General features: G+C 61.2%; 1 protein-coding gene across 1 annotated transcript; it reads left to right on the top strand.

Annotated features, from left to right (window-relative positions):
* Positions 1-268: 268 nt before the first annotated feature.
* Positions 269-18182, top strand: LMTK3 (lemur tyrosine kinase 3). Its single transcript, XM_068528348.1, has 15 exons — positions 269-344; positions 1238-1371; positions 1635-1785; positions 2294-2370; positions 2849-2967; positions 5034-5121; positions 5473-5621; positions 6015-6099; positions 6182-6303; positions 6459-6608; positions 7126-9647; positions 12374-12792; positions 14035-14170; positions 14333-14470; positions 17753-18182. The coding sequence occupies exons 1-15, from the start codon at positions 269-271 to the stop codon at positions 17767-17769; spliced, it is 4383 nt and encodes a 1460-aa protein (XP_068384449.1). The 3' UTR covers positions 17770-18182.
* The last annotated feature ends 1048 nt before the right edge of the window (positions 18183-19230 follow it).

Raw genomic sequence — 19230 nt, 5'->3', positions numbered from 1 at the left:
ACCCTCTCCCCCCCAGCAACCCCGGCTCCCCAGCTCCTCTCCTCTGTCCGCCTCTCCATCCCTTCATCTGTCTGCCCCTTCAAAGAGGGGGAGGGGGGTACCTGAGCCAGTAAGCAGCCCCTCCCTCCCCCTGTCCTGAGTCTCCTGCCCCTCTCCTGGGCTGGGGGGAGGCCAGGGTCGCGCGGGTCCCCATGGCTGGGGGCTGAGGGCCCGCCCCCCCCTCCTCCCCAGCCGCCACCACCTCCACCTCCCTTCCATCCTCGACAAGATGCCTGCTCCCGGCGCCCTCATCCTCCTCGCGGCCGTCTCCACCTCCGGCTGCCTGGCGTCCCCGGCCCACCCAGGTAAGTCTGTCCGGCCATCCGGCTGTCCAGCGGACCCCACCCCCACCCTGGCCTGCCCTGGAGGTCTGTCTGCGGGGCTCCGGCTCCATCACCTGTGTGGCGTCTTCCCGCAGCGAGCCAGGGCCTGGGGAGCCGCGGGGATGGTGCCTCTGTTAGCAGGGCCTGTGGGAGGAAGACTGGGGGCTGGGTGGGGAGGGGGTCCGTTCGGGCAACATGTGTGTGTGCACACGCATGTGTGTGTGCAGGTGTGTGCAGGGAGCCGGAGAAGGACAGGGCCTCTGGGAGAATTGGGGACAGAGGGGAGGAATACTGTTTCTAAGGGGGACACAGCATTGGAGGCTGTCTCTGGCTTTGGGGGAGACCCAAGGCTTGCGGAGCTCCCTTCACAGGGGCTTGGGCTGGGAACAGAGGACATGTGTGTGCTCCAAGCGTCCCTAAAAGAAACAAGCTTCAACCCCCGTAACAAGGAGGTTCCAGCATGGGGCAAGAATCTTCTCCCAGCCTGCAGTTGGGGGCTCATCCTCTTCCCCAAACAGGGGGTAAGAAGGCTGTCGTGGGAAGCGTATTTTAAATTCTGAGAGCTCCAGGCTCCACTATTACTCCTCTTTCCCTCAATCCTCACTGAAATTCATCCAAGCCTGGGGGTGAGGTGATGGGGGGAGGGGGTCCCAGCTTGGGGCGAGAGGAGGGACCCCACCCCCAACCCAAACACTTGAGAAGGCCCCAAACTACGACTCCCACAATGCCCTGGGCCATCCGGCCCCTCTGCCAAGGGGCCCTGGTTGCAGAGCATCATGGGAGTTGTAGTGAAGACTAGCTGGAAGGGGAGGGGCAAGGAATCCAGGAGCCAGGGCCTTGCAAGCCGGGACCCCAGCCCAGTCCTGTGCCCACAGATGGATTCGCCCTGGGCCGGGCCCCTCTGGCTCCTCCCTATGCCGTGGTCCTCATTTCCTGCTCTGGCCTGCTGGCCTTCATCTTCCTCCTCCTCACCTGTCTGTGCTGCAAACGGGGCGATGTCGGCTTCAAGGTGAGGTGCATGAGGGGATTCAAGGTCGGGAGGAAGACGCCAGCAAGTCCTTTTCCCCTCAGTCCAGGTGGTAGGAGGGGGAGCGGCGTAGTGAGTCTGAGAGCCCTTCAGGCCTGAAGTCATGGCAAGGTCCAGAGCCTTGGGATGGGAATGGGACTGGGACTGGGGGACAGTTATGAGAAAGATGGGGATACTATCGATGAGAAGGACCATGGCGTGTCTCAGCCCTGTGTTCTCCCACCCCTCACCCCTCCCGGCCCCAGGAGTTTGAGAACCCGGAAGGGGAGGATTGCTCCGGGGAGTACACTCCCCCCGCCGAAGAGACCTCCTCCTCACAGTCACTGCCTGATGTCTACATTCTCCCTCTGGCCGAGGTCTCCCTGCCGATGCCTGCCCCGCAGCCATCCCACTCAGGTACTGCCCCGCACCCTGACTAGGGCCCCATGGCCCCACAGGACAGGGTGGAAGGCCCTGAGAGTTTTCCCTCGGGGAACAGGGAGCAGAGGCCCAAGGCAGCCAAGGGGAAAGGCAGAGGTGGGAGCCCCGGAATCTTGGAAGCAGCCTGAAGGAAGTCAGAGAACATCTTGGTAGAAGCCATTGCTTCATCCACAACCAGATTTGGGGATTCTTGTGGGGCAATCAATGGTAAGGTCAGCCTAGATCTTAAGGTCAGAGGTAGCCGATGGCAGGCTGAAGTCGTGTCATAGGATCTTGGGACGCCAAAGGGAAGGACAGATTGGACGTTGGAACCTTGTGGGCAGCCAATGAGGAGGCAGAGATCCCATCGTGGAATGTTGGGGCAGCCAATGAAAACAGATGTGCTGTGTCTGCTTTGACCCCAGTCCCCACTGGATTGAGGGGTGTTGATGGCACTTGGGAGGGGAGAGAGGCTCAGGTGCCTCTCCCTTTTGCCCCCCACCAGACATGACCACCCCCCTGGGCCTTAGCCGCCAGCACCTCAGCTACCTGCAGGAGATTGGGAGTGGCTGGTTTGGGAAGGTAAGTAAGTGGGGCTGGGGGTGGGCGGTGGAGGGCGCATACAACCCAGGGCGACGCTCCTGTTCTGTGTCCATCCCCCCTGCTCCCACCACTTCTCATCTGCCCCCTGCCTCGTCCCCCTGCCCCCCTCAGCCCACCCATTGCCCTCCCCTCTGTTCACCTCTCACCCACTCCCATCCACTCCATCCCCCCGCCACCTGTCGGTCAGCGCCTCCCTCCTCACTCCATTGACCACTCCGCCTCGCCATCCGGCTCTCCACGCATCCGTCTGTCCATCCTTCCACCCGTCCCTGCGTCCATCGGACTCTGGGCCTGTGAGTCTCTAACCCCGCGTCTGGTGGGAGTACGAGGGTGGTGGGATTTGAAGGAAGAGGCTGGAAAGAGGGGGAAGATGGGAGCCATACGGTGGGGTGGAGGTGGTCCCTGGGATGGGGCTGGGGAAACCACAGGCGCTGATTCCTGGGTCCCCCTTGATCAGGTGATCCTGGGAGAGATTTTCTCAGACTACACCCCAGCCCAGGTGGTGGTAAAGGAGCTCCGAGCCAGCGCAGGGCCCCTGGAGCAGCGCAAGTTCATCTCAGAAGCACAGCCGTACAGGTATGGGGACTTCTCGGTGGACGCGGGGCTCTGAAGGCCCAAATATCTGAGTTTGTGCCTCAGGGGGGTAACATTTGGAAGTGGGAGGAGTGCAGTATGGGGTCAGATCTGGATTCGAATCCTCCATCTACCTTTTCCTGGCTGTGCCACTCAATCCAGAGAATCTCCCTCCCTGAACCTCAGGTCCTTCCTTGGGATAGAGCCAGGGAAAGGAAGGCAGTGTGATGAAGGCGAGGGGACAGCGCAGAAGCTGAGCTGGAGACCTGCCCCTCTCCACTCTGAACCTCAGTATTTTCATCTGGAAAGGGAGTCCGGGAAGTCTGAGCAGCCTCATGTAGAGGGCAGCTGAGAGGATGCGAGATGACCCTGTGTTAGGCACTGGTACCCCATGGTGGTTCCCTTCCTCGGGCCCCTGCTTGTGCATGAGGAAGGACAGAATCAGAATCACAGACCAGGGTCCTCCCACCCCTGCCCCCATTGGACTGGGAGGTCTGGGAAGGCAGGACCCTGTCCCTTCCCTGCCTGGTCTCCCCTCCACTCTAAGGGCTTCTAGACAAGAATTAAATAAACATTTGTTACATGAATGCCCTGTGGGGTAGTAAGTGCCCTGTCATGAAAAGGGTGCATACACGGGGACCTCTTATCAGAGGGTTATAAACGTGAGCTTTGCCCAGAGATTTTATTAGCCCCTTCCTCTGAAACCTCCCATGGTTTTCTGTGGCCCGCAGGACAAAGCCCCACTGGTCCCTACAGCCCACAAGCCCTGTTCCCTTCCTGCCACCAGCCCTCTCGCCCCCTGCCACCCGGTCTCCCCACTGACCCTCCCACATGCCAGCTTCTTTCCTGCCGCAGGACCGCCGTCCTTGCTGTTCCCTCTGTCTAGAATATCACTCCTGCCTCACCCAGCCGCAGTTTCAGATGGTGGGAACCCTTGCCCTTCCTGGGTCTCAGATCAGAAAGGCCTTCTCTTACACATACACACTCACACACACACTCTCTCTCTCTCTCTCTCTCCCTCCCCCCCCCCCCCCACCTAAGGAGGACCCTGGGATGCGCCATCACATCAACTTGTGTATTTTCTGCATAACACGTATCCTAGTTTGTCATTATTTCATCCATTTACTTGCTTCCTTGCCTGTCTCTCTCTAGGCCCGTGCTGGCAAGCACTAGCCACATATGGCTATTTAAATTCATCTTAAATAAAATGCAATCAAGTTCAAAATGTCTTTCCTCGGCTACCTCTGCCACATTTCGAGAGCTCAGTTGTCACATATGGCCGGTGGCTCCCACGTTAGAGCAGATCTAGAGGTGAAATGACTTCTGTGAGGTTACACACCTGGGAAAGGTGGAGACAGGATTCAGACCCGCAAGCCTGACTCTTACCCACAGTGTGAGGATGAAAGAGGGGCATCCCCCGGTGTTGGAGGGGACAGTGACATTTCTTGAGGAAATGATGCTGAAACTAAGGGATGAGGAGGACTTTGACGAGAGGAGAGTACTCTCCACAGAGAGAAGTACATGCAAAAGGCTTGGAGCCTAAGCAGGCACCTGGGAGTTTGGAGAGAGGTACACGGGCATGAAGAATGATGCTGGGGAAGGCAGAGGGGTGGGAAAGACCGAGGAGTGAGCCAGGCTCTGTCCCAGGGTACCGGGGAGCCATGGAGGGTCGTGAGCAGGTGGGCATCAGGTCAGGGACAGACTGGAAGGGAGAGACTGGAGGCAGGGAGGCCGGCAGGAGGCTGAGAAGAGAGTCCAGGAGGTGAGGAGGAGGCTTGAGCTGGGGCTGTGGGGAGGGCAGGGGAGGGGGAAGAGTCAGGGGGCAGGAAGAAAGGCTGAGGGGGTGGTGAGCCAGAAGGAGGGGCAAGGAGGTGCCTGGGGGTCTGGCTTAGGGACTGGGAGACAGTGGGGTGGTCCTGAGGTGGGGATGTGGGGAAGGAGTAAGGAAACTGAGACCAAAGAGGCTGAAGCAACAGTTTGGTTTTGCTGGGAGGCTGGGGTGGGACAGAGGGCTGGGGTGGGATGGAAGGGGCTGTTTCCTGACCCAGGCAACCCCCTTGCCCTCCCAGGAGCCTGCAGCACCCCAACGTCCTCCAGTGCCTGGGCGTCTGCGTGGAGACACTGCCCTTTCTGCTGATTATGGAGTTCTGTCAACTGGTGAGGGTCTGGGGCGGGGGAGGCAGAGGCGGGAGCTGGGCGGGGTGAGGGCTCAGGGCAGTTCCTAGGGATCTTCAGCAATGACATCATCATCATCATCATCACACCAACACCTGTGACAAGCACGGCCATCTCTGTAGATGAGCACTCACTCTCCAGGTGGTGTGCCCTGAACTAGCGCGTGAGGCGGGTGGGTGCTGTTCCTGCGCGCTTCTAAGCAGCAGGGGAAACTGAGGTCCAGAGGGGGCTGCCCACTGAGGGCGGAGGTCGCCCCATCCTCGCCTCGGATTGCCTGGCGTGGGTGCCTGGGAGGGGGCGGTGGTGCTGACCCCTCCCTGCCCTCTCTCCCAGGGGGACCTGAAGCGTTACCTCCGGGCCCAGCGGCCCCCCGAGGGCCTGTCCCCTGAGCTGCCCCCTCGAGACCTGCGGACACTGCAGAGGATGGGTCTGGAGATCGCCCGTGGGCTGGCACATCTCCACTCCCACAACTATGTGCACAGGTGGCAGCCCGGGGGCCACCGGGAGGAATTGGGGGGGGGGAGGGGATAACTTAGGGGAAAGAGGCCAGGCTACGGGGGTGGGAGGTGAGGCCACAGGGGAGGGGTTTAAGGAGCGAAGGAGGCCTGAGTGGGAGACACAAAAGGGGGGGAAAGCCCAGGAGGGTCAGGGGGAAGAGGCGGAGTCAGGAGAGGAGGGGAGGAGTCAGGAAGGGAGGAGGGGTCACAGAAGAGAGGGAGGAGTCAGGGGAGGGGGAGGACTCAAAGTAGGAGAGGAGGAGGGAGGAAAAGAAGAGGGAAGGGGAGCAGCGTGGGAAAGTGGGCGGGGCCTAGGAAGGGGGGGCGGACTTCCCCAAGCTACCCCCTTCTTACCTCGCCCCCCTCGCCCGCCCCCAGCGACCTGGCCCTGCGCAACTGCCTGCTGACCTCCGACCTCACCGTGCGCATTGGAGACTACGGGCTGGCGCACAGCAACTACAAGGTGAGGGCTGGCCTCCATCAGAGCGGGAGGGGGCGGGGGGCGCCCCGGCCTGCCTGACCGCGCCCGTGCCGCCCACACCCAGGAGGACTACTACCTGACCCCCGAGCGCCTGTGGATCCCGCTGCGCTGGGCAGCGCCCGAGCTCCTCGGGGAGCTGCACGGGACCTTCATGGTGGTGGACCAGAGCCGCGAGAGCAACATCTGGTGAGGGGCCCGGGCGTGGGGGGGGGCGGCCGAGGAGGGCAAGGAAGGCGGAAGGGTCACAGGTTCTACGGCTGGGGAAACTGAGGCCTGGAGGGGCGGCCCCCTGGCCGGTCAGGGCAGGGCTCTGACCTTCCTCTGCCCTCTGCTCCCCGCAGGTCCCTAGGGGTGACCCTATGGGAGCTGTTTGAGTTTGGGGCACAGCCCTACCGCCACCTATCAGACGAGGAGGTCCTCGCCTTCGTCGTCCGTCAGCAGCACGTCAAGCTGGCCAGGCCGAGGCTCAAGCTGCCCTACGGGGACTACTGGTGAGGGCGGGGCCTGACCCCGGATCCCTGACCTTCCACCTCCCATCCCAGGATGATCCCAGAATCCCCCGCCTCATTTCACACTCTCCCCCCTCCACAATTGCACCACTTGCTGCCAGCCCTAGAATGGAGTGGGGACGTCCCCCCCCCCTCCTTCCGCCAGCATCTGCTACTTGGAGCGGGGAAACTGAGGCATGGAGTGACAGCTGGTGTTTGAACGTAGTTTCTCCAGCCCTAGAAGACCCCTGCTGCTTGCTTGTCTGTGATTCCAAAACTTGTAACCCAAACGGGAAGGCCGCCTTAACCGTCATTTCCGCACATGCGCCTTGCTGTCCTCTCTTCTTCCAGGTCTCTGTCTCCCTCTCTCTGGTTTCTGTTCCCCCCTCTCCCAGGGTCTTGGTCCTCTTCTCCCTGGGTCTCTGCCCCCCACTTTCTCCTGGTCTCTGCCCACCCCCAGTGACGCCCCCCGCCCCCCAGGACTCTGCCCTACTCACTCTTGCCTCCTCCCCCTCCCCAGGTACGACATCCTGCAGTCCTGCTGGCGGCCGCCTGCCCAGCGCCCCTCGGCCTCTGATCTGCAACTGCAGCTCACCTACCTGCTCTCTGAGCGGCCCCCAAGGCCCCCGCCGCCGCCGCCGCCCCCCCGAGATGGTCCCTTCCCCTGGCCCTGGCCCCCGCAGCACAGCGTGCCCCGCCCGGGGACCCTGTCCTCTCCGTTCCCCCTTCTGGATGGCTTCCCTGGGGCTGACCCGGATGACGTGCTCACGGTCACCGAGAGTAGCCGTGGCCTCAACCTTGAGTGCCTGTGGGAGAAGGCGCGGCGGGGGGCCGGTCGGGGCGGGGGGGCACCCACCTGGCAGCCGGCGTCCGCGCCCCCGGCCCCCCACGCCAACCCCTCCAACCCCTTCTACGAGGCGCTGTCCACGCCCAGCGTGCTGCCGGTCATCAGCGCCCGCAGCCCCTCCGTGAGCAGCGAATACTACATCCGCCTCGAGGAGCATGGCTCCCCGCCAGAGCCCCTCTTCCCCAATGACTGGGACCCCCTGGACCCAGGAGTGCCTGCCCCCCAGGCCCCCCAGGCCCCCCCCGAGGTCCCCCAGCTGGTGTCCGAGACCTGGGCCTCCCCCCTCTTCCCGGCGGCCCGGCCCTTCCCGTCCCAGTCCTCGGCCTCCGGCAGCTTCCTTCTGAGCGGCTGGGACCCCGAGGGCCGGGGCGCCGGGGAGACCCTGGCAGGAGACCCCGCCGAGGTGCTGGGGGAGCGGGGAACCACCCCGTGGGCCGAAGAGGAAGAGGAGGAGGAGGAGGGCAGCTCCCCGGGGGAAGACAGCAGCAGCCTTGGGGGGGGCCCCAGCCACCGGGGCCCCCTACCCTGTCCCCTGTGCAGCCGCGAGGGGGCCTGCTCCTGCCTGCCCCTGGAGCGGGGGGACGCCGTCGCCGGCTGGGGCGGCCACCCTGCTCTTGGCTGCCCCCATCCCCCCGAGGACGACTCGTCCCTGCGGGCGGAGCGGGGCTCCCTGGCCGACCTGCCCCTGAACCCCCCCGCCTCGGCCCCCCCCGAGTTTCTGGACCCCCTCATGGGGGCGGCGGCGCCCCAGTACCCCGGGCGGGGGCCACCTCCCGCTCCCCCCCCGCCGCCGCCACCTCCTCGGGCCCCCGCGGACCCGGCCGTGTCCCCCGACCCCCCCTCGGCCGTGGCCAGTCCCGGCTCAGGCCTGTCGTCTCCGGGCCCCAAACCGGGCGACAGCGGCTACGAGACCGAGACCCCTTTTTCCCCCGAGGGAGCCTTCCCCGGTGGGGGGGCAGCAGAGGAGGAAGGGGTCCCTCGACCACGGGCTCCCCCCGAGCCCCCCGACCCGGGAGCGCCCCGGCCACCCCCAGACCCGGGTCCCCTCCCGCTCCCGGGGGCCCGGGAGAAGCCGACCTTCGTAGTTCAAGTGAGCACCGAGCAGTTGCTGATGTCCCTGCGGGAGGACGTGACAAGGAAGCTCCTGGGGGAGAAGGGGGCAGCCGCCCGCGACACAGGGCCCAGGAGGGCGGGGAGAGGCCCCGGGAACCGGGAGAGAGCCCCGGGCCCAAGCAGGGGCCCCACAGTCCTGGACAGCGGGAAGCAAGCCCCAAGCCCGAACGGGGGCCTGAGCCTCCGCGTGAACGGGGTGACAGTGCTGGAGAACGGGGAACAGAGAGCCCTGGGCGTCGAGGAGAAGGCGGCGGAGAACGGGAGCCCGGGGTCCCCAGAGAGAGAAGAGCAAGTGCTGGCGAATGGGGAGCTGCCACCCCCAAGGAGGGAGGAGAAAGTGCTGGAGAATGGGGGCCTGGGGTCCCCGGAGAGAGAAGAGCAAGTGCTGGTGAATGGGGGACTGACACCCCCAAAGATCGAGGAGGTGTCAGAGAATGGGGGCCTGAGACTCCCCAGGAACCCGGAGAGGCTGCCAGAGACTGGGCCTTGGAGAGCCCCAGGGCCCTGGGAGAAGATGCCCGAGAGTGGGGCTCCAGCCCCCATGAACGGGGAGCCAGCCCCAGAGACCTCGCTGGAGAGAGCCCTGGCACCTGGCGCAGTGGCCTTGGCCCTGAACGGCGGGGAGACAGCCCCTGGCCCCATTGGCCCAGCCCCCAGGAGCGGGGTGCCGGAACCCGGGACCGAGAGGAGAGCCCCCGAGACTGGGGGGGCACCGAGAGCCCCCGGGGCTGGGAGGCTGGACCTCGGGAATGGGGTCCGAGCCCCAGTGGGCATGGGGATGGTCCCCGGCGGCGGCCTCGGAAGCGGCGTGGACGCAAAGGCCGGATGGGTCGACAGCACGAGGCCACAGCCGCCTCCACCGCCGCTGGAAGCACAGCCGACGAGGCCGGAGCCAGCGCCCCAGAGAGCCAGGCCGGAGGCAGCCTCCGAGGGAGAGCCCGGGGTCCCAGACAGCAGAGCCGGCGGAGACACAGCACCCAACGAAGACGGGGACCCCCCCAAGCCCGAGAGGAAGGGCCCCGAGATGCCACGACTGTTCTTGGACTTGGGACCCCCTCAGGGGAACAGCGAGCAGATCAAAGGTGAGCAGGCTGCTGGGGGCACGGGAGCGCGGTTGGGGGCCGAGGCCCAGCTCCTTCCAAGATGTAGGGTGCAGTTGAGAAGCTCAGGCTCCCGGGTACCAGACAGGTCAGCCTGGTGTCGACAAGTGCAGACCCTAGAGCCACACTCCCTGGGCTCAAATCCTGGCTTTGCCCCTTCCTAGCTCTGTGATCTTGGACAGATGACCTTCTCTGTGCCTCAGTTTCCCCATCTGCCAAAAAAGGATAGCGCCTACCTAATAGGATTGTGAGGGTTAAATGAGTTAGGACTTCCAAAGCCTTTGGCCCAATGCCTGGCACTTCTAAGCACCTGCTGTTATATCACAATTCACATCAACTAGGGGTTGCAAACTCAGATGCCCATAGGGAGTCAGACAATATAAGGGAATGAATGACAGGTGGGAATGAATGAATGAATGAGAGCTGGAAGACATGGGGTAGGAGTTGGGGAGGAAATGCAGCCACTCCTCAGCTCCATTCAGGAATGCCCACCTGGTGTTGCCAAATCTGCTGCTTTCCCCCTTTAAGCCAGAGTTCTGGGTGTTTTAATGGTTGAAACCAATTCAAAAGAAGGCTTTCTGTGGGCTGGGCTGCCAGTGCGTGATCTCTGGTTTAAACTTTCCAGCAAGCTGAGGCATCTATTCATTGTGCCAGGCCTCCTGTGCGCCAGGCCCTGAGCTGTCCAGGGCTGAGACCCAGAGAGCCTCAGACCCTGCCCTGCCCACCGCAGTACTGGTGGCTTGAAAGCCTAGTAGAAAGGCCTTTTCTGGAAACTGAGTTTTGATAGGAACACAGGAAATAGTTTGTCATAGAGAGGGGACAATTTAAGAGAAGATAAATGGAGAGTAAAATAAACAGCCCCTGTTTAGATGTGGACATAGGGACTGTGGTTCCACTGGAATCATCCAGAGGCCTGATTTCCTTAAATCCTGGTATGAAAGTTATAAATGACTGGGCCTGTATTATACTGGCAACCTCACAGCCACACTTGAGGGAAGAGTTATTATCTCTGTTTGCCAGAGGAGCCTGAGGCTCAAGAGGGAAAGGTCAGGAAGGGGACTGAGCACAGAACCTTCCTTCCTCAAACCCACGGCATTAGAACACTACCACTTCCTCAAGGTTGTTGTGGGGAGTTTGCAACCAGCTGTGTCAGGAAAGACCCTGGGCAGCATGAAAATGACAGGGGACGAGCAACTAAGATGTCTCAGAGGATCTGAGGCGAGGGTGGGGGGGGTCGGTGTTGTTGGGTGCGAAGAGACTGGGAATAGCATGCTTTTCTTTTTTTTTTTTTTTTAAATCCAGTGAACTCCTACTCATCCTTCATGACCCCACTCAAATTTCCCCTTCCCTGGGAAGCCTTCCTGATTTCGAAAGACTGTCACCCTGTCCTTCCTCTGGGTATCCACAGCCCTTGATAGCTTCCTCTATAAAGCCCCACTCCACCCCATCACCTTGAGATGGGTGGTCAGGGAAGGCCTCAATGAGGAGGTGACTTCTGAGCAGACATGAAGGAAGTGAGCCAGGTGGACATCTGGGAGAAGGATGTTTCAGGTAGAGGACACTGAGATGGGCATTAACTTGGCATGTTCAGGGAATAGCAAAAGGCTGGTGAAGCTGGAGTTGAGTGAATGAGGGGTGGAGAGTGACTCGGTCCACATCCATCTTTCTCCTTTGCCCTGCCCTGACCCTCTTCTCATCCCCACCATCGCCCCCCACAGGGCCTGGCACACAGCTCACTTATGCAGTAATGGAGGAATGAGTGGCCCCCCCCTCCATTTACCAGTGAGGAAACAGAGGCTCAGAGAGGTGGATCTGCTTGCCCAGGGACACACAGCAAGAGAGCAGGGTAGGCTTGGTATTTGAAGTGAGGTTTCCTCCTCCAGGGACCCGAAGTCCTTCCCTCCCAGCAGGCTGAGATCAAGGAGTCTTAGGGCAGGGAAAGGACCTGGAGATGCCTAGACACCCCAATTTTCTGGCAATTGAGGGCCAAAAAGGGAAAGAAAGTACCTTGGTCAATGTTGTGTAGCAGGGAACATTTATTCACTAATCCCACAAATATTGACTGAGTACTTCTATGTGCTTGGGGTTTGGGGACACAGCCAGAATGAGCCCGACTCAGCCTCTGTTCTGTGGCAAGGCAAACATTAATCACACTGCCACAGAATTACAGTTCTATACTGAGATCAACCGCTCGGAAGGCGAGGTGCTTGGTACTATGGGGTGCAGAGCGGGTTGCCTGGCCTGACCTCTTGGGAGATCTCCAAAGGCTTTGAAAGTCCAGACAGAGCTGGACGATGAATAGGACTCGAGTTAGATAAGGAAGTTCCAGGCAGAGGGAACAGCCTATGCAAAGGCTCAGAGGTGGGAGGAATGGGGATGTGGCCCATGTGGTTGGATGGAGGTCAAGCCAGAATGAGGTGGGGACAGAACCAGGAGAGGTCAGCACAGCCAGGGCACTCGGGCCCGGCCCCGGGAGAAACTGGGGCTTTGTGCTGTGGGCACTGGGGAGCCACGGGGAGGGTTAAGCACTGGAGTAGGGGGAAGACCGCTACCCTTCTGCCTGGAGACCCCCAGTGCAGCCTTTTGGTTCACAAGGGTGGAAACAGGCCCAGACTGTGGCTGAGATTACCTGAGGACACAGGGTTAGGCGGGAGGGCATGCCTCAGTTTCCCCAGGAACAGGAGCTCACCGGGTGTCTCCCCTCGCAGCCAAGCTCTCGCGGCTCTCGCTGGCGCTGCCGCCGCTCACGCTCACGCCGTTCCCGGGGCCGGGCCCGCGGCGACCCCCGTGGGAGGGCGTGGACGCCGGGGCGGCTGGCGGGGAGGCCGGCGGGGCGGGGGCGTCGGGGCCGTCGGAGGAGGACGGGGAGGACGAGGACGAGGACGAGGAGGAGGACGAGGAGGCGGCGGCGGCGGCGGGCGCGGTGGCGGGGCCGCGGGGCCCCGGGAGAGCGCGGGCAGCCCCGGTGCCCGTCGTGGTGAGCAGCGCCGACGCGGACGCGGCCCGCCCGTTGCGGGGGCTGCTCAAGTCTCCACGCGGGGCCGACGAACCCGAGGACAGCGAGCTGGAGAGGAAGCGCAAGATGGTCTCCTTCCACGGGGACGTGACCGTCTACCTCTTCGACCAGGTGGGCTGCCCCCGCGCAGGACCCCGGGGCTGTTGTCTAGGGAGGGGCGGGGCCTGGATGAAGACCGCGCCTAGATTGGGGGCGGGGTCTGCAGGGTGCGGGCGGGGCGTGGGAGAGCGGGCCAGGGAATGGGGCGGGACTTGAAGGACCAGATGAGGCCTTGAGTGTGAGGGCGGGGCCTGGGAATGGGGCTGGGCCTGGAGGAAGGCCACGCCTCAAGTGGGGGCGGGGCCTGCAGGGTGAGGGCGGAGTCTGGGGAGAGACTGGCTAGGGAAATAGGGCAGGATGAGTCCTTGAGTGTGAGGGCGGGGCCTGGGGATGGGGCGGGGCCAGGGGAAGGGCCGAGTCTAGAGCAGAGGTGGGGCCTGGGGTGGGGGAGGATGCTGGAGGGCTAGGGAGAGGCCTGGAGATGAGAAAGGATCCGGAAGGAAAGCGCGGTACCTGGTAGTCAGAGGCTAAGGAGAAAGTGAGAGGATTAGGGCGTGGTCTGTAAGGTGGGGGCGGAGCCTAGTGAAGTTCGGGATGGGGTTTCTGCACCAGCGCTCTAATGTTGTGGAGGCCGAGGGGCCGGCTCAGGATGGAGGGGATCTTATCCACTAGGGGTGGGCCGTGGAGAAGCTGCAGGTAGGGCTTAAAGAACAGGGCGGTGTGGTGCTTGTGGACTGGGGCCGTGTCTAGGTGAACCTGGGGCGGGGCATACTAAGGTCCTGAGATGAGTGAGAACAGGGTCAAGAGCTGAGGCCTAGGGCACTGAAACAAACTGGAGCGGGGCCTCTTCAGGGGGCGGGGCTTAGGGGCTCGCGGGAGGGTCCGGAGATGCTCAAAATGGGTTAGGGGTTTAGAGGACCATAAGAACAGGTAGTTGTGGGGCTCGCACTTGGACGCCTGCGGCCGAGATCTAGGACGTGAGTAAGGGTCATGGAGACGGGACGGGACTTAAGGGCTGGGTCCTGGGTTAGGGGCTTCCGTGGAGGCAGCGCGTTAAGGAGCCGGGAGAGAATTCCTGCAGTGGACTGCTTAGCTGTGGGAGGGACTCCGTGGTCGGGGGAGGAGCTTCAGGCCGGGGGAGGTTAAAGCTGGCCTGAGGCTTCGAAGGCAGATTAGGGTATCTCCAGAGAGAGCGATTGTAAATTGGGATGCCTGAAGCCCCAGAAATGTTAGCGGGGTTTGTTGCTTGTCGGGATGTAGTGAGTGGGATGTGACGGTTCGCCCCCTCTTGCCTCCCCTAATATGCCTTCACAGGAGACGCCAACCAACGAGCTGAGTGTCCAGGGCCCCCCCGAGGGGGACACGGACCCGTCAACGCCCCCAGCGCCCCCGACGCTTCCCCACCCCGCCACCCCCGGAGATGGGTTTCCCAGCAACGACAGCGGCTTTGGTGAGGGGCGGGGCGGGGCAGAGTTGGGGGCGGGGTCTATGGGAAGGGCAGCGGCGGGGCGGGGCCTGCTGAGGGGCGGGGTTGGAGGGCTGAAGAAGTGACTGAGGGTCTGACCGCCTCCTCTCCTCTCCCTCCTCACCCCCCCGCCGCCCCCGACGCTAGGAGGCAGTTTCGAGTGGGCGGAGGATTTCCCCCTCCTCCCCCCTCCAGGCCCCCCCCTGTGCTTCTCCCGCTTCTCCGTCTCGCCTGCGCTGGAGACCCCGGGGCCCCCCGCCCGGGCCCCCGACGCCCGGCCCGCAGGTACCGTGCTTCAGACCCTTGGCCCTGCCCCACGTCTGCCAATCTCTGTCCCCATCTGTCTCCCACTTTCTTGTCCCCATCTCTCTGAATTTCTTTGCTTCTCTCCCAGTTTCTTCCTTCCCCTCTCTGTCTGGCTGCTCACCAGTGAAACCCCACCCACCTCTGGAACCCGATCAGACCAAGAGGTGTCCATCAGATGGGCTTGGGCAATCACGCCCTTCCCCGAGCCTCAGTTTCCCTTCTGTAAGGATCCCCTCTGAGTCTTGCCCATCTTTTTTTTTTTTTTTGGCCGCGCCCCTTGGCATGTGGGATCTTAGTTCGCCGACCAGGGATGGAACCCGTGCCCCCTCAACCACTGGACCGCCAGGGAAGCCCCAAATCACTTCTTTCTTTCTCTCTTTCTTTCTTTCTTTCCCTCTCTCTCCCTCCCTCCCTCTCCTTCTTTCTTTCTTTCTTTTTATTTTTCTTTTTCTTTCCCATCTTTGCCCCATCTTTGTGCTAAGATTCCTGTCTGGTACTTGGTGGATCTTGATCCCATCTCCTTCGGGGGGCATAGGTTGATCAGAGGCAGACAAGAAGCCAGAGGAAACCAGGGGCTCAAAGCTGGTTAGTATGAACCAGAGCAGAGAGGACACGGCCAGGGAGCCCCATAGCAATAACAGCAGGCACTCCCATAGACCCTAGAATGTGCTTGCAACATCTTACCCCATTTAATCCTCCCTAGATCCCATGGGGTGTATTCTAGTCTCATCCCCATTTTACAGAAGAGAAAACTGAGGCACAGAGAGGCGTGAGGAGCCGGGGCACAAACCCTGGCTGCCGAGCCTCTGAGTCTGTGTCCACTACAGTAGTCAGCATTTGTCAGGTACCTTTCTTGCGTTTTACTTACGCCATAATGCTAATCCTCACCACCACCTTGGGAGAACATCCCTGCACACAGGGCTTGCACTGGGCCAGGCAGGTGGAGGTGTTCCCAGAGGACAGAACTAAGTAGGGAGAAGGTGCAACTGGCTCTTTTCATGGGGGACTCCATACCTGCTCCCCTACACTGTGCCTGAGTTCAGGTGTTGGCCCTGCCACTTCTTGGCTGGGTGACCTAGGGCAAGTTGCTTTCCCTCTCTGTCCCTCAGTTTCTGTAGAATGAGGAGGATAACAGGATCTAACTCCTAAGTTTGTTAAGGGGATTACATGGCTTAATCCTTCCCTTGCACGCAGCAGGGGTCTTTAACTGGTAGCTGTTACTGCGTTTAATGAAGTAGATGCTTATTGAGGATCGGCTGTACTGGGCTCGGGGGATTCTGTGCTGGGCAAGATCAGTGGCCCCCCTCCGCCCTACCCGCAGCACTGCCCCACAGTCCCACAGTAAGTGAATAAGTGCCAACTCAGGGTTGCTGAGAAAGCAGATGACAAGAGGAGAGGGCTTTGTGTCCTCGGTGATGGAAGGGTCCTTTAACCAGGGACTTGAAGGGTTGGTTGTCGTTAACTAGGTGAAGGGGAAGGGGACAGCGTGCTAGCAGACGGGACAGCTTGCAGAGGGCCTGAGGCAGGAGAGAGCTTGGCTGATTCATGGAACAGAAGGGAAGCGGGTGTGTCTGGAGGTTACCTGCAGAGTTGGTTGGACGGGGGTGGGTGTGGGAAGTGAGAGAGAGCAGGACAGACCCCGCAGGGCTTGAGGGTAAGCTGAGGGGCGGGGACTTGTCCTGGGGGCACTAGGGAGCCACGGGGGGACTGTGAGCAGGGGAGGGGCAGGCATCAGCCCCGGGTGTAGGGAGACTTCTCCCGGGCCTTGTGGGGGCCAGTGGAGGCAGGGAGGCTGGGGAGGAGGCCAGGCAAGGCTCCAGCGGGGGGAGGAGAGGACATACAGAGTCAAGGGCAGGAGGGATGGGCTGAGGGTTGACCCTTCACTTGGCAACATCCTCAGATTTCCACCCCCAAATGGCACTTCCTCCCAGAGGTCTTCTCAGAGGCCCCCAAGAGGACAGGGTGAGGTGGGTTCCAGGGCGTGGGGACACCAGCCAAGTGTTGAGTCAGGGCTGAGGCCCATAGGGCCAGCAATCCAGGATGACTTCACCTTTATTCACCTGGAGAGGAGAGGGAGGGCCCGATCACACAAAACCCCAAATCCCTTTACTCAGTCCTTAGATATTCCGCAGCTGGGCTGGGAAGCTGCTGAGCCAGTTTCGAGACCATGGCTGGGGGGTGGGGGTGTGGGGCAGGCGGAGCCCCCTTCTTCCTCAGACCCCTGTGCTCGGCGTGGCTCTGCCCACTTCACACACGTTCCCTGGGTGCTGAGTGATGCCAGGAATCTCAGAGTTTCCCTACTCCTTTGAAAAGGACACGAGGGTCATGCTCCGCATTTAAAGAGAGGGGAACCGAGGCTCAGGGACTGGAAGCAAGGGCAATGACTTGACCCAGGCCACTCAGGTGAGAAATGTGAGCGGGAGGGTGCCCTCTGGGTAGCCCTGGTTGAGAGTCTCCACCCCACAGACCTTGGTTTTCTAGATCTGTTGTATGGGTGGGACGCTCTCCTTCCGCTGGGAGAGAAGGGATCATGGTGGGAAAGTCTGGTGGGACGGCACTTTGTGCAGGGCCTCTACTGGATGCTGGGGATGCAGCAGTGACCAAATGCAGTCCCATCCTCTCTGATCTTCCGGTCTAGAGGGGCAAGCAGACAGGAAGCTAGCTCTTTGACAATGACTGAGATTATCCCAGAGGAGAAATGTGAAAGAAAATAACTACAGTGGAAGGGAATTCCCTGGCGGTCCAGTGGTTAGGACTCAGTGCTTTCACGGCCGAGGTGAAATCCCTGGTCGGGGAACTACGATCCCACAAGCCATGCGGCGCCACCAAAAACAACGAAAAACAAAAAAAACAAACCAAAAAAAACCCCCACTATAGTGCAGTGAGATAGAATGACCTTGGGGGGTTAGGGGGATGACTGCTTGACTGAGAATGGCCTGGAGAAGACCCCTGAAGAGGGGGCATGGCGACGGAGACCTGAGTTCTATGGGAAGGGCTAAGTGCATGCCAGGCAGTTGGAGCAGCCAGTGCAAAGGCCCTGGGGTAGGACTGTGCTTGGAGGAACAGCAGGGAAGCAGACCACTGTGGCTGGAGCAGAGTGAGTCGGAGGCGGGAGTACATGAGGACAGAAAAACGACAGAGCAGATCAGGTGGGGCCCTCCCCATGGTGAGGGCTTGGTTTTCACTCCGATCGGCAAGTCAGAAGCCATGAGCCTTTCTGCCCAGTAATTCCATTTCTCTCTCCTCTCCCTCCATCCTCAGGCCCCGTGGAGAACTGACTCCCCGAAGACCTGACCCCCCCGCACCCCCAGAAGAGGGGTTGAGAGTAGAATCCTCTGTGGACGATGGAGCCACTGCCACCACCACAGACGCCGCCTCCGGGGAGGCCCCCGAGACCGGGCCCTCCCCCTCCCCCACCATGTGCCAAACGGGAGGCCCTGGCCCTCCGCCCCCCAGCCCCCCAGACGGCTCCCCTGAGCCACCTGACCCCCTCGGTGCCAAATGAGGCAGGAAGCCCCTCACCCCTCCCTGGAGAGCCGCCTTTCTCGGAACTGAACTGAACTCTTTAGGGCCTGGAGCCCCTCTGCACAGCGGAGGCCCCTCCTCACCCACTCCCAGCCCCAGACAGGGGCCGAAGGCTTCAGGGACCTGGACCCCCCCATCTCGCGTCTCCCCTTTCCCACCCCAGCCTGGCCCCTGGAGGGGCCTCTGGTTCAAACCTTCGCGTGGCATTTTCACATTATTTAAAAAAGACAAAAAACTTTTTGGAGGAACGTGGGGCGTGTGAGTGTTTCGGGAGATGAAGAGGGGAGGCTGCAGGGAGCGGGTGCTGTCCAGGAGATATGGCCATCCTCACAGCCCCATCTGACAGATAGGAACATCGAGGCTCAGAAAGGCAGAAATGCCTGTGTGGCAGCGAGACCCCCGGCTTCTCCACTTCTCTGGCTCTCAGTCTGGTGTCGGCATCACCGACTTCTGCTGCAGCCTCAACTTACAGTTCAGGAGGTGACGAGGAGCCGGCGAGGGTTTGGGAAGGTGGCAGGTTATCGTCAGAGCTGGGTTTCTGCAAGGTGGCCAGAAGCTGTCCCGGGGCCAGGGCTGGTGAGGAAAATGCTCAGAAATGACCTGCCAGCACCCACACTGGATCATGGCCACATCCCACACACCTCAGAATGGCACCGCCTGTGCCTCGAGGGTCAGAATCTATCTCCCTGCCCATGGTAACTGTGCCTCAGTTTACCTGTTTCTCCATGTGACCACCCACCTCTCTGACATTCTCTTGCCTTCCCCCTAATCGAACCTCCCCATTCAAATTTCTCTATTTGTCTTTTGTCCCTTTAGCTCCTTATTTCACCCGGTCCCAGTTCTGTCTTTGTTTTCCCATCCCGTGTCTTCAGCCTCTTTCTTCTCATCTATTTCTTCGTCTGAGTTTCACCCCATCTCTACTTCTTTCTCCTTGTCTGTGTGTCCCCGTCACCCTCCTGTCTCTATTATGTCTTTCTGCCACGGGTTTTTGTCTCGATTTCTTTTTCTCAATTTGTCCTGGTCTCTTGACTGATTCTGTCTCCATCTTTGTCTTTTTTTCTTCTGACTGGGTCTGTCTTGGCATCTCTGATCTCCTGGCTTCAGCCTTCTTCCCCCCACCCCCACCCGCCGTCACCTTGGTACCAGATTCATTTGTGTATATGAGGGAAGCAGTTTGGATGAGGGAGGAGGGAAGGGGTCAGGAGTGGGGACCC

The sequence above is a fragment of the Eschrichtius robustus genome, chromosome 19 (genome assembly GCF_028021215.1).
Source record: "Eschrichtius robustus isolate mEscRob2 chromosome 19, mEscRob2.pri, whole genome shotgun sequence".
NCBI lineage: Eukaryota > Metazoa > Chordata > Mammalia > Artiodactyla > Eschrichtiidae > Eschrichtius > Eschrichtius robustus.
This window is presented reverse-complemented; position numbering and strand designations above follow the sequence as displayed.

Coding starts and splice junctions, on each gene's coding strand:
- LMTK3 (XM_068528348.1), top strand. CDS start 269: ATGCCTGCTCCCGGCGCCCTCATCCTCCTCGCGGCCGTCTCCACCTCC. Junction 1,786..2,293: donor CCCGCAGCCATCCCACTCAG/GTACTGCCCCGC, acceptor GCCCCCCACCAG/ACATGACCACCCCCCTGGGC. Junction 2,371..2,848: donor GGAGTGGCTGGTTTGGGAAG/GTAAGTAAGTGG, acceptor CCCCTTGATCAG/GTGATCCTGGGAGAGATTTT.